We start from the raw sequence: 13,915 nt of genomic DNA on the forward strand, positions 1-13,915 counted from the left end.
AGAGGTTTATTCGTCCTTCTACTTCTCCAGCTGGGGCAGGAATTTTCTTCATAGAGAAAAATGATCATTCCCTCTGGCCCTGTGTGGATTACAGAGACTTGAACAAGATCACCCTGAAAAATCGATACCCTTTACCACTGGTCCCTGAACTTTTCCAGAGGCTTCAGTCCGCTGTAATCTTCACCAAACGGGACTTACAGGGGGCCTATAATCTTGTACAGATCAGAGAAGGGGGTGAATGGAAAACAGTCTTTCGCACACGGTTCGGCCAGTTTGAGTACCTTGTAATGCCCTTCGAATTATGCAATGCACCAGCAACATTCCAGTACTTCGTTAATGATATTTTTAAGGACTTTCTGGATATTTTTGTCATCGTTTACCTTGATGATATCTTGATATTCACAGTTTCCCTAGAACTCCATCGAATACATGTCAGGAAAGTTCTTCACCAACTCAGGCTACATGGACTTTATGCTAAACTGAAAAAGTGTGACTCTACCGAGGGAATTGAGATGGATCCACAAAAGGTCTCACCCTAGACAAGCCTGCCCCAACCGATAAGAAGGGAATGCAGCGATTCATCGGCTTTACCAACTTCTACTGGAAGTTCATTAGGGATTCTATGCAATTATCGCACCTATCACACAGTTAACAAAGCAAAATGTACGTTTCTGCTGGTCTCTGGAAGCACAGACTGCCTGTTAAAAACTAAAAAGACTGTTCACGTATGCCCCTATCTTGAGCCATGCTAACCTGGCTCTCCCTTATATCCTTGAAGTGGATGCTTCTGAAAATGTGGTAGGAGCAGTCCTATCGTAGAGTCAGGGACTAAAGACTCTGTTGCAACCCATCGCATTCTTCTCAGGAAAACTCTTTTAAGCCAAGAAAAACTGTTATGTAGGTGACCAAAAGTTATTAGGAATCAAGTCCGCTTTGGAAGAATGGAGGTACCTACTGGAAGGAACAGCCCATCCCATTCTGATCTATACTGTTCATAAAAATCTGGAATATCTGAAGGCAGCCAAGTGACTGAGACCTTGTCAAACCAGGTGGGAACTTTTCTTTTCCAGATTTGTTTTCCACATCACATATAGTCCTGGGTTCAAAAACATTAAACCTGATGCTCTATCCCAAATGTTCGATGAGTCCAAGCAAACCCCTTCTTCTGACACCATTTTATCTTCAGACCTGCTAACACAGATTAAGCAAGCCTCTGCAAGAATTTCCGCTCCTCTAGGAATTCATATGGCATTAAGGGAAGGATTGCTGTGGTCAGAAGATAAGATTTTTGTGCCTGAAGAGGTCCGTCTGGCAGTACTTAAGCTATGCCATGACCACCCACTAGCTGAACATTTTGGTATTAGTAAGACCATTGACTTAGTGCAATGTTTCTTTTGGTTGCCAGAGGTGATCAAGAACTGCAAAGCCTATGTAAATTATTGCGGTAACTGCACCCGTAATAAGAACAGTATAAACAAGGCTTGAAGGATGATTGCAATGGATTTTATTGTGGCAATTCCTCTGTCCAAAGGACACTCAGCTATTTTTGTGGTGATTGATCGTTTCATCAAGATGGCCAACTTCCTACCCATGAAAGGTATACCCTCCGCAGCAGAGACAGCACGAGTCTTCATTACAGAAATCATTGAGGCTCCATGGTATACCTGCTGATATTGTTTCAGACCGGGGAGTCCAATTCACTTCCTGGTTCTGGACGGCACTCTATGGGTCCTTTAAAGTGCATCTTTAATTTTCTTCTGCCTACCATCTGCAAACAAATGGACAGACTGAGACAACAAACCAGACGCTAGAGCAATATTATTATTATTATTATACAGTGTTTATATGGCGCCAAAAAGTTTGCTGAGTGCTGTACAATATAGTGGGGGACAGTATATGAGACAATACAGTAACAAAACAATATACGAGAGGTTTGAGGGCCCTGCTCTTTCGAGCTTAAAATCTAGGAGGGAGGGGATAGTGGTACAGGAGGAAGTGGCTGTGGGGGATGGAGTGGTGGGGGGAGTGGAGGAGATCGGCTGTTAGGTGAGGGTGGGGCAGGCTTCAGGGTGCACCTAAAGGTGAGGAGGGTAGGTGACAGTCTGATGGATTGGGGTAGTGAGTTCCAGAGGATGGGGGAAGTCCTGGAGAAGTCCTGCAGTCGGGCGTGGGAGGAAGATTCCAGGGAGCTAGAAAGTAGGAGGTCTTATGAGGAGCAAAGAGTACGGGTTGGGTGGTATTTGGGTATCAGGTCGGTAAGGTAGTTTGGGGCAGTGTTAGGAATGGCTTTGTACGTCAATGTTAGTAGTTTGAATTTAATGCGTTGTGCAGTCGGGAGCCAATGGAGGGAATGACAGAGGGGGGTGGCAGATGCGGAGTGGTTGGTGAGGTGGATGAGTCTGGCCGCTGAGTTCAGGATAGACTGAAGCAGGGATAGTCTGTGATAAGGTAGGCCGGTGAGGAGGGAGTTGCAGTAGTCGAGTCCTGAAATAATAAGGGATTGAATGAGTTGTTTAGTAGTGTCTGGGGTTAGGAACGTACGTATTTTGGAGATGTTGCTGTCAAGGTCCTACCTTTTCCCTGAGGTTATGTTACTCCATGTGCTGGCGTCCATCTTGGATTCTGCTGTGCATGATGGGAATCCTTTTTATGTCTTCAGGTCTCTGAGGTCCACCCCCCAGAGGGGCGTGGCTGATTACATATAAGCCTGTGGCCCGCACATGCTCTTTGCACTTGTGTCTTGTGTCTTTGTGTTACTATTACTCTGTTCTGACTCTCGTGACTCTCCTGGTATTCTGATTCGGCTTGTGACTTGACTATTCTTTGTATTCTCCTTTGATCTGACCCTCTGTTGCTGAACCCGGCTTGTGACCTGTGATTCTCGTCTGCTGTCCTGTACTGTTTTGTCCTGTTGTTGTTGACCCCGGCTTGTCTGACTACTCTTTTGTTTCTTCCACCAGCTACACGCCATTGGCGGCGGCCATTACCGCAGCTGAGGTGTCTCGGGGGCCGCGACCTGGTTCCTGGCTGCGTCAAGTCCATCCCCACCATCAGGGGCCCTGGTGAAGGGCAGCCTGGGACTTAGACTCCGCGCCCTGAGGGACTTTGGTCTGTGGGTCGTGGTTGTCGTCAGCCAGTGCGTTACATTGGTAGGCCTGCCTGTCCGTTCCTCAGCTCCTGCCCTGACAGTTGCGGAAGTGGAGCCTGCATGAGTTTGCCAGCGATTGGACATGGGGTTGAAAGGACAGATTTGAGTCTAGAGTGACACCTAGGACTTTGGCTTGCGGGGTGGGGCTGATGGTGGCGTTGTTGGTCGTGATGGAGAGGGTGGGGGTAGGGGCGCGGGCTGGGGGAAAAATCAGGAGCTCGGTTTTGGAAACGTTTAATTTGAGGAAGTGGAGTGACAATATCTTTGTTGTTTTACATCCTTTTCCCAAGATGATTGGGTATCCTTTTTACCTTTGGCTGAGTTTGTGTATAACAACTTTACACATTCTGCAACCCAACAATCTCCATTTTTTGCAAACTATGGCTATCACACATCATTCCTAACCAATGACTTTCTGGAATCTTCTGTACCTGCTGTCCAGAATACTTTGAACTTTTTTCAGCAAAACAATAAACTCTTACAAGACACAATAGCCAAAGTACAGGAAGACAGTGAAACAGTTTTTGACAGGATATGAAGAGGTGAATTGATCCTACAAACCAGAGAACAGGTTTGGCTATCCACCGCAAATCTGAAGCTGGCTTGTCCCACTAAGAAGTTGGGTTCTAGATTTGTGGGGCCTTTTCCATTTAAGAGAAAGATAAATGATGTGTCTTATGAGCTGTCTTTGCCTGATTCTTTCAGAATTCTTCTGGTATACCACGTGTCTCTGTTAATACCCAGGATCTCAGATCCCTTTACGGGTAGCAGCACTGGTCCACCAGAACCTATGAATATTGATGAAGAAGAAGAATATGAAGTGGAATCCATCATGGACTGCAGGAAGAGAAGGAATCAGTTACATTTCCTGATAATATGGAAAGGGTACGGAGTTGAAGAAAAGTCTTGGGTACTGGAGACTAACATACATGCCAAAGAACTGATCCAATCAATTTTCCATAGGCATCCTAATAAACAGGCTCAATTGGGTATCTGGAGGCTGCCCATAAGGAGTGGGCAATGCCAGGAAAGGAATCCCCATGTGCGCAGGCGCATGAATGTAAGGAACTCTGCCCGTGGCCGAACTGCTAGTGTGCGATCATGTGCGTGAACTGGTGAGTGAGCGGGAGCTTGCGCATGTGCCAACATGAATTCGCATTGGCGCCACAGGGACTATTTAAACTGCACTATTGCATCCCGTCAGTGCTCTTCTGTGATTGAGCCGGTCTGCCCCTGATTCTGCTCTGATGCCACCTGTACCAAATCTTGCCCTGTCTTTGGATTACGTCTCTGCCTGGTTCTCCCATCATATACTGTCTGCTTTTACTGACCCTGGCTTGATTCCTGACTTCCTTCCTGCCTTCCGCTTGTACCTCATCTGCTGGCTAGTTGTCGACCCGGACCGTCTGACCCTGCTGTGTGTCTGTTCTTCAGCTGCCTCTGCCATCCTGTGTCAGCTCATCTGCCAGCCTATCCGGTCCTGGGGTTCTGCTCTTCCGATTACTCCTTAGCATCAACCAGCGAGAGACTATCAGGCACTCATGCCAGCCCTTGCACTGCCATTCCCTGTCACCTTACCAGGGCCTCCTGAACCGGGGCTGAAAGACAGGTCTTCCCCCGCACTTCAGGCTCCTCCATTAGGTACGTTACAACTTCGGAACTCTTAGGCGTAGATTTCCTTATGATACGGGGTTACCTTCTCCAAACTTTAATGTTTGTTTCCTTATATTCTGCTCCAAGTATTAAATCTCATGTTGCTAACTACTGGAATAGTTACATTTGTTAGCACTTAATTTGTTATGAGAGTGTTTAGTAATGTAATCAGATTGTCTTGTATGTTGATTGTACACTGCCTTATATTTTTTTCCAATAAAAATATTGAACAACCAAACTTTCTGGCTTGCACCCTCAGTTTTTATCATCTGAAAAGTTGTAATTGGCTGTCGAAAGCCCTATACTAATGACCAGATAATTGAACGATCGTTCGTCGTATAGAAATTTTTGGATGATTTTCTTATCATGTGTACAAGCAATGAGGATGTTTGATTAGAGTATAGGCATCCATGCAGTTTGCTTCTCAACAATGCCTGGTAGCAGCAACAGTATTTTGCCCAATGTCCTTTAGAAGTTCATCTGGCCGTGATACAATGACATTAAACAGATTTGCCCATATGTGTGTACTGTAAAAACTGTAAGGTGAAGAGATTTGGAAACAAAGATTAACTTGATATACAGTATGTTGACCATTTATAACAAAATTTAAATAACTAAATATCAGTCAGCAACTGAAGGCCTCTTCAAAATACAGTACATTCAATTTTTTTTAAGTTATAATGACAGGTAACAGCCATTATTTCTAATTTTAGCCATTGTTTTTCATTTTATAGACTCCAGAATGACTGGTTTGGTACCAATGGATTGGTACAAGGCCAATGTGGTGCCTATATTGTATATTAAAAGGGAACAAGGTCTTCACCCAGTATCTACAGGCCTGTAAGTTTAACTTATGTAGTAGTGAAAACATTTTAAGGGGTTTGCTAAAAGACCACCTACTAGAGTATGTGCTGAAAAAAACTATGCCATAGGCAAACTTTAGTGTGGATTCAAAAAAGATCAAGGTTGCAAACAAATCTCCTTTCTTTTTATGAGTAATTAAGCAAAAATTTAGACTAAGGGGTGGCTATGGATGAACTTTACTAAAGCATTTAATACAGTTTCCTACAGGCACCTAATGTGTAAGTTAAGATCTATAGGCTTAGCAAATTTGGTCTATACATAGATACTTCCACAAAAAAAGCCATACCTGTCATAGAGGACTGTCAGTATTAACCTTTCCTTCTGCCCTTACCTTCAGAATGCTGCTGTGTTCATGAAACCAGTACTTCCAGAAGTGTTGATCTCCTGTGTCCTCCGAAGCTCTCACTAATTCCACTTGCTGACTCACCCATTACAAGATTGAGTAGTGAAGTAGAGGTGAACAGGAGCAACCACTGAGTGCAGAGGGAAACACAGAAGATCAACATGCCTTGAAGTATACTTTCCAATAAAATTTGTTTTCAATGGAGCAGTGTTCTGGCAGTGGGGGCAGTGGGAAAAGTAAGCAATGGCAGTGCCCCTCTAAAGGTATGGTTGCTTTAGGGATTTAGATGTAATGTACTTTTACAGACTGCACTCAGGCACTATTGATTAATTATTCATACCCTAAATTATCTAAAGTTGTTAGTGGTGTGCCCCAAGGGATCATTACTTTTACTTGTTGATAAAGGATACTGGGTTTTGGAGCAGTAAAGTGTTGTACACTGTTAGTAATGGGTAGTAGTAGTAGAAGCATAATAATGTATGCAATACATTTTGCGGTGCACACTTTCAATAACACTAGCTTGTTACTTCAGGCATGGTTTCATCAAGAGTTTGGGAGAAAGAGTACATTTTCTGTGTTTGCAGACGACACAAAACCATGTAGTAAAATAAATCCTCTACAAGATTTTGGCTTACAAGGTGACCTGAATTCACTGTTTGGTTGTGCAACTACATAGCTCATGAGGTTTATTAGGTGTGATAGGGGTTGATAGATGTAAAACGATGTAATTTGGTGGCTAAAAGAAAAATATGTATGCATCATATAATCTCGAAGAATTACAATAATATCCATGCAATGCCAACCTGCATGGTAAGCAAGATACTTTCTTCTATTAAAAAAATTATATAGACTTTATGAGATCTCATCCTGAAAATGTATTTCAGTCCTGGAAAGGAGGGAGTGCAAAGAAGGGCAGCTAAATTAGTAAGGGATATGGAGGACCTTAGCTATGATACAAATATTTATTTTCCATGGAGCAAAGGTGATTGTGTGGGATTCATCATATAATTTAGTGGAATTACAATAATATCCATGCAATGCCAATCTGCAGCTTCTAGAGTGAGCAAGATACTTTCTTGTATAAAAAAAATTATATAAACTTTTTGGAGATCTCATCCTGAAAATGCATTTCAATTCTGGAACGGGAGTACAAAGAAGGGCAGCTAAATTAGTAAAGTGTATGGAGGACCTTAGCTATGATGTGCATATATTTTCCATTGAGCTAAGGTGATTGGGTGGGATATGACACCTTGCATAAATATATAGATGGTCCATATAGTTATTTTTGTGTAATGTTCAGATATACCAAAATTACTGCGTGCTTGATTTTGTCTACCCCATACAGAAAATAATTAGCCTGCCAGCACCCAAAAATGGTTTCACACCTCTAACAAATGAAACAACCAAATATGATGCAGCAATAATAAAAAATAACTTAATGTGAAATGAAAATATAGCCCTCAAACTATTCAATTAAGAGGTCATACATCACTTAATCAATATCATAAGGAGTTAAAACTCCAGACCAATGTTACATCCAACAATTGTACCCACTGTGGCTTCTATGGTATCTTCCTCATTAGGTACAGTAGAGGTCAAAGAGAAAACAGGCAAGCCATAGTCTTTTCTGCTATAATTGTTTCACTTGCCCACTCACATTGAAAATGAAGGAAACCACAGTAAAACAACACATAGGAAAGAAATGTTTACTTTCAGGTAATTGTAAATGACAAGTGGGTGCATTCTTAAAAAGTTTAACCTCTGCATATAAAAAGGCTTCTAAGAAGGATGGGAATTTCTACATTTACTCTCCATCCCTTCCCCCAACAGACCTAAAGAGAGATGAGCACTTTTAAATTGTTTAAAAACATATTTAAGCTAGGATTACTCTTTGAACATGTGAACTTTTTGTAACGTACAAGTCAATATTCGACCATACATACTGTGATGACCAAAAATTGCACATGCTAACATATTTTGACAAGCATACAAAAATGTTTGATTTTACGATTATATTCCATTACAGGGTGCTGAAAAAATACTGTCAATGAATGAATCTGGAGAACTTCAAGATCTCCTAATGAAGATTGAGGTGAATGATCCTTCCAAAAAAAATCTTTGTATTGATTGTTGCATGAAAACTAATGTATGTGAAGGAAATACACATGTACTGATTTGATGTAGATTTAGATATGTAGCCACCCCCCCCCCCCATACTCCCAGTGGGAAAGAGAACCCTCAGCACTAAGGTAAGCTACAAATCCCCCAAAGTGAATCTATGGCTGAATTGGAGGAGTTAAATAATAATTGGGCATCGGTCACTTTTCTGATAGAATTCTCTCTTGATTCACATGGAGAGAGGCTTAGGGCTCCAGATACCTTCGGCAGCATTTCTAGAATCTGATCCCACTCTTGCTGTCACATGCATAAAAAGAAAAAGGGACCACACTGTAATGCAAAAAAGGGCCATATGGCAAACATTAGCAGCACTGTATTTAGAACTTCACAACTAGGCATTAGGTGCCTCCATGCTTCTCCAAGGGAGTACTATGTTCACTTGATGGTCCGACTTGTTCCCCTATAGCAGGATATCTTCTGGCTCTTCACCTTGGGTGCTGTGTCCCCCTTAACCAGGCAGGACAGACTTCTGGCCTAGCCAGCATATCCCATTGCATATACATCCCCAGGCCAAAGCTTGGGGAGAAAACAACCTCTCACTCAGCTAACCCCTAAATATGTATGCCCTCCCCAGCATGCACCCCTGGCAAAAACACTTTCTAGTGGTTGGTCAGGGGGACAAAGATATTCATGACCAAACATTGCTGCAGTTCTCCTATATATTTTGAAAGGTCTCAGTGAAACATACTGACAGCAGTCTGGAATATCAGCAACATTGAGTTTAAGGGAAAATCAAGTGAGATGCAACAAAATAGCTTAGGCAGAATACCACCTGGCAGAACTACAATTGTCCACCCACCTCTGCTCAGAGCAAGGTGGCTACAGTCAGACAAGTTACTTCCAAATACAGGTTTCAGAATTTCATGAGGTGGTCAGCAGAGCAAGCAGATCATATGAAACATGAGCACTCCTCTTCTCCTTTGCCTGCCAGAATTTTAAGATTTTATGTCTAAAATTCCCTCATTCCACTGAAATGTGAATAAAGATTTTTTTTATCATTTTGATGGGTTTATTTTTTTTCTAATTTTTCATTTATAAAAACATAAATCTAGATGATAGAGATGTAATTCCTGTTTTTTTAGGAAACAGTCACAATATTATATCCGTTAACCCTAAAATTCTTTTTGTGACCATACTGCATAGCAATAGGTGAGCATTACACCACATCCAAGACCATGTAGAAATCACAGTTGAAAAGATTTTCATCTGCAAAACAAAATGTCATTCATAGATTTTAAACCTGATCGGTTTCTGTGATACAGAAAAGACTATCTACAGTAAGACAGTTCATCCCCTCCAAAAAAGTAATAAGCAGGGCATCTGTGTGGCAATTGTGTAGTATGGCCATGGGGTTAACGTGGTAAACATGTGGTGGCTGCAATAGTTTACTTTTTATCAGTCTTTTCTCTTTTATTTTCACCTTGTGATCCTGCCAGCAACACACTCACACCTGTCCTAAGGTGATAACACTCACTCAGTGCTGGTTCACATATGTGCGGATGGGATGTGGTTTGAATTGCTTCCAAACTGCATGACATGTGAAATAACATTGCTATATGTCCAATGCACTGGCGGTGTGGATTCAGTGTGGTTTGAAAAAGGGTCATGCACAATTTCTGAGCAGTGTGGTCTGGTTCATGTGTGGATTACAGCTTATTGACAAAATCCTGAGCTAATCCAGTCCTGAACCTGATGTAAACCTGACATGAACCGCTGAGCAACTATTGTATCAATTAGCTGTGGAACCTGAGCTTCAATCCGCACCACATATATGTGAATCAGCTCTCAATGTAATGTGTCTATGAATTGTTGTCATACTAGGCTGCTCTTTCGTCTTCCTCTCTTTCATCTTAATCTCTTTTATTTTCAAATGTCCTCTCTTATTTCAAACTTCTTCTCTTAATCTTTTTTACATGGGGAGCAGGGGAATTTTATTAACTAATTATAGTAATTGTATTAGTTTACAGAAAATACTTTGGATTAAAGATCCAAAATTTAAAAACTGAATGGTTGGCTGTAGGATGATTTAACTGTTACAAAAGATTGGATATAATAGAAAAAACAGTGGAAATACCACAAGCCTAAGTTTAATCATCTGAAAGCCAACAGCTCAGTTTTTGGTAGATGCTTAGAACTTCCTGTGAATTGAATTAAAATATAAATTAATGATCTCTTCCACTCAAACTATCTTCTGTCCTTCAGTATCTATATTTCATAGCTTGGATGGAAGACATCTTCACTTGAGGTTTCAATTCAGCTGATGGGAATTTACAAGCATCTACTGAAAACTGAACTTTTGGCTTTAGGATGACTAAGCTTTTGTTATTTCCATTATTTTCTCTATTACATCCAGTCTTTTTTTTAATGCCCCCTCTGGTTCAGTGTTGACAGTACATCTCCAATAAGCTTTTACTGACTATAAGTACAAAGACCCAGGAATAGTGATACTGTTCTGACACATAGCAATGACTGTCAGGGTAAACATTGGAGGTGTTGTTTGCCTGATGTTCAGCAATTATATTTTTTGACAAATCTGTTGGGGGGTATACTTTAGTGGATACTTAAATAAAACAGGGTACAACTGGCCATGTAATGTAGTGTGAGCACAGTGGCTGGTACGTTTAAGAATGTTGGATTCAGTAGCGTAGATAATCATAGTGATGGCACAGTACATGAAAATAAGATAGAATGACTTAGTGGTGATATGGTAGATAATGTAACTTTGGGTGCTATGTTGATTATTCCATGGTATAGCACACTGTTTAGGGGAGGGGACAGGGCTAAGAAATCATTTAAATCATGTTCAGGTCCTATTTTATGGAAAAGATCATGCATCTTTTGACACCATACACATACAAAGCAAATTAGCTTTGAGAAGTTTATAGCTTTTCCTTTTCTAGTTTTGTTTACTGATCATTGTGAAAAGCAGCAATCAAAATTTATTACTCCACTGGTTAAAGCTTTATAGTCATCCATAAAGTATTTGTAGTGTTCAGTTCAGATAAACATTCACACATTATGTTATTTACGGTTATGAATTATCCATGTCATCTGATGGCTTGTTATCCATGGCATGTTGATTTCAGGTTACGTAACACTTCTGGTACAACAAGTTGACATAATGGCTTGCTGTCCTGCATTATTGTTTGTTCTAGTTGCTCTTCAGAGAATCGTTAGCAATGATGGAGGCACATGCACAATTGTGAAGACGTTAACGTTAACAATTGGATATATGCCACATGAGCAATTTTGCTGGTCCATGAATTGCCTTCAAGAACAAACAGTACTTCAGAAGGGAAATATGCAGCTGTTTTACAGTAAGATCTCCTAAACATCTGCAGATTACAGTATAAAACCTGACCTACAAAATAAGTTATTGAGATCAGTTCAATTGAACTGTACTGGGGCTCAAGATTTGGCTACTGTCCTGCTCACTGGGCCTCACCAGCTGTTGGCTGTGAGCTCTATGGCAAATAGAAATAAATGTGAATGGATAAGCAATGGCTAAATGGCTAACATGGAAAATACTGCCCTGCAGACAGACTCAGGAGGGTAGTTGCAATTTGTGGTTGCTCAGTAACACAGTTTAGAGTCATCAATGTAGCTGATAATTTGCAAGTTGTGCACTGTATAAAAACAAGCAATCCACTGATAACATGTCACCGAATCTGAACAATCCATAGCAGATTTGGCCGATAAGGATGTCCAAATAAAGGAAATAGGAATATCCATAGTGTGTGTGAGTGTGTGTTGTGGTTGGGGGGGGGATAGGAAAGAAGTCATATGGGAACCAATAAGAGGTGATGTAGCTCTCATATAAGCACATTTTGCATTTAGTATCCTTAATATCCCTATCTGACTTAAAATGGAGGGTCGCCCCATTAAAAATGCTCGTATAGCTAGCCCGACAGCATAATCTAATAATGAGTTTTCTTGTTTTTCTTGCAGAGAGTTCAGCACCCCCATGCATGTGCCTCCTGTGGGGGTTTTGGCTTTGTCCCTTGTCTAGTGTGCCATGGAAGCAAGATGTCAGTGTTCCGGAACTGCTTCACGGACTCTTTTAAAGCTTTAAAGTGTACGGCCTGCAATGAGAATGGCCTACAGCGCTGTAAAAGGTGTACTGTATAAGACAAGCAAAGCTTCTTTGTAGCCTCGTTTTGCAATTGATCATTTCTTGCACATTTTTTAAGGTGACATTTGCATCAATAAAGTGAATTTCTACATACCTTGACCTCTTTTGATTTTAGTTTATTAAAATGTTTTTATTGTAAGATGCAGTGCTGGCTAATAGAAAGGTAAAACACAATTCATATTAGCTATATTGATGCCTACATTCCGTGTTGCAGGCAGTAAACCGTCACAATACGTGTTCATACTGAATAAAAGAAAGCTTATATTCTGAGAAGTAGGCTATGTAACGTTCAAGCTTTCCTAGGCATAAATGAAAGCTGAAACCTTATCTAAAGACTCCACCCCTTTTTACCAACTGAATTACCATGATTACTGAGAAGACAAAAAAAATCAATGAACCATTGCAGTATGTGCAGAAATACTATCCACCATGCCTTTTCTGGCAGTTTCTGTTTACATGTAACAATCAGTTTTTCTGCTATAAAATTTCTTACAACCCCCAAATATTATATATTTTTTAAAGCAGAGGCCCCAGAGAATGAATTGGAGGGTTTTGCATTTTTTTTTATGACACATGGAATATTCACAGCGGTTTTTCACATGCAATTTTTTGGGAAACACTTTTTTAAAATTTTAATGTAAAAAAAAACCAATACATAACCCAGCTTTTTGTAACATATAAAAGATGGTGTTATGCCTAGTAAATAGATACCAAACTTGTCACACGTTAAAGTTGCGCACGCCCATGCAACTGCAACAAAAGATGTAAATTTTACTATCCATAGGCGATGCTTTAAAAGATTTTACAGATTACCAATTTAGATTTACAGAGGAGGTCTGGTGCTAGGATTACTGCCCATGATCTGATATTCTGATGTTCACGGTAATACCTAACATATATGGGATGATCTCTGTTTGCATGCATGTGGGACCAACGTGTATTTTCGCCTTTGCTCGCAAACACGGGGAGATGGATAATTTTTTTTTTACACTGTTGCCTTAAAAAAAATTTCAAAAAAATTATTGCTGTCACAAAGAATGTAAACATCCCTTGTAACAGCAGTACTGTAGGTCTGTGACAGGTACTCTTTATGGAGAGACCTGGGGTCAGTAAGACCCCAAATCCCTCCTCTGCCCTTAAAAACATTCAATCACACCAAGATCTGTATGATTAAATGCTTATTTTTTTTTTTAAATGGTGCCGTATATTTCCAAGCAAACCGGAAGTGATGCTCGATCATCACTTCCAGGTTACTATTAAATGGAGCAAAACAAAGCTGATCTGGTTTTTGTTGTTTGTGACCAGCCGGCAGTAGTTCAATTACGACTCTCATTAAAGAGATCCTGTTAAAGTCGCGGAAGGTGGCGAAGAGGGGGGGATGTCCCCTCCCGCTGCTTTAATAGTAATTGAGCGGCTACTTAGCCGCTCTAATTGCTTTTACAAGAAAGCTGATGGCTCTAAAAAATGGTGCTGGGATGATATCTACAGCTGCAAGCATTATCCTGGTACAACCACTTGACCTCCAGTGACGTGCCAGGTACGTGACTGGTTGGCAAGTGGCTATTGAACTGTACAGTCCACCAGAAAAAGCCAAGCT

The 13,915-nt window shown here is 40.8% G+C and overlaps 1 protein-coding gene across 1 annotated transcript in view; it reads left to right on the top strand.

Moving 5' to 3' along the window:
- Window positions 1-12,411, top strand: part of GRXCR1 (glutaredoxin and cysteine rich domain containing 1) — a 64,151-nt gene extending 51,740 nt beyond the window's left edge. Inside the window, exons 3-4 of the mRNA XM_089657305.1 lie at window positions 8,035-8,100; window positions 12,135-12,411. Of these exons, the coding sequence (XP_089513431.1) occupies window positions 8,035-8,100; window positions 12,135-12,314 (246 nt within the window). The 3' untranslated portion in view covers window positions 12,315-12,411. The remainder of the gene's footprint in view (window positions 1-8,034; window positions 8,101-12,134) is intronic.
- Window positions 12,412-13,915: the final 1,504 nt, after the last annotated feature.

This window comes from Staurois parvus, unplaced genomic scaffold (genome assembly GCF_062004578.1).
Source record: "Staurois parvus isolate SC_StPar_1 unplaced genomic scaffold, SC_StPar_1.0 ptg000980l, whole genome shotgun sequence".
Lineage (NCBI taxonomy): Eukaryota > Metazoa > Chordata > Amphibia > Anura > Ranidae > Staurois > Staurois parvus.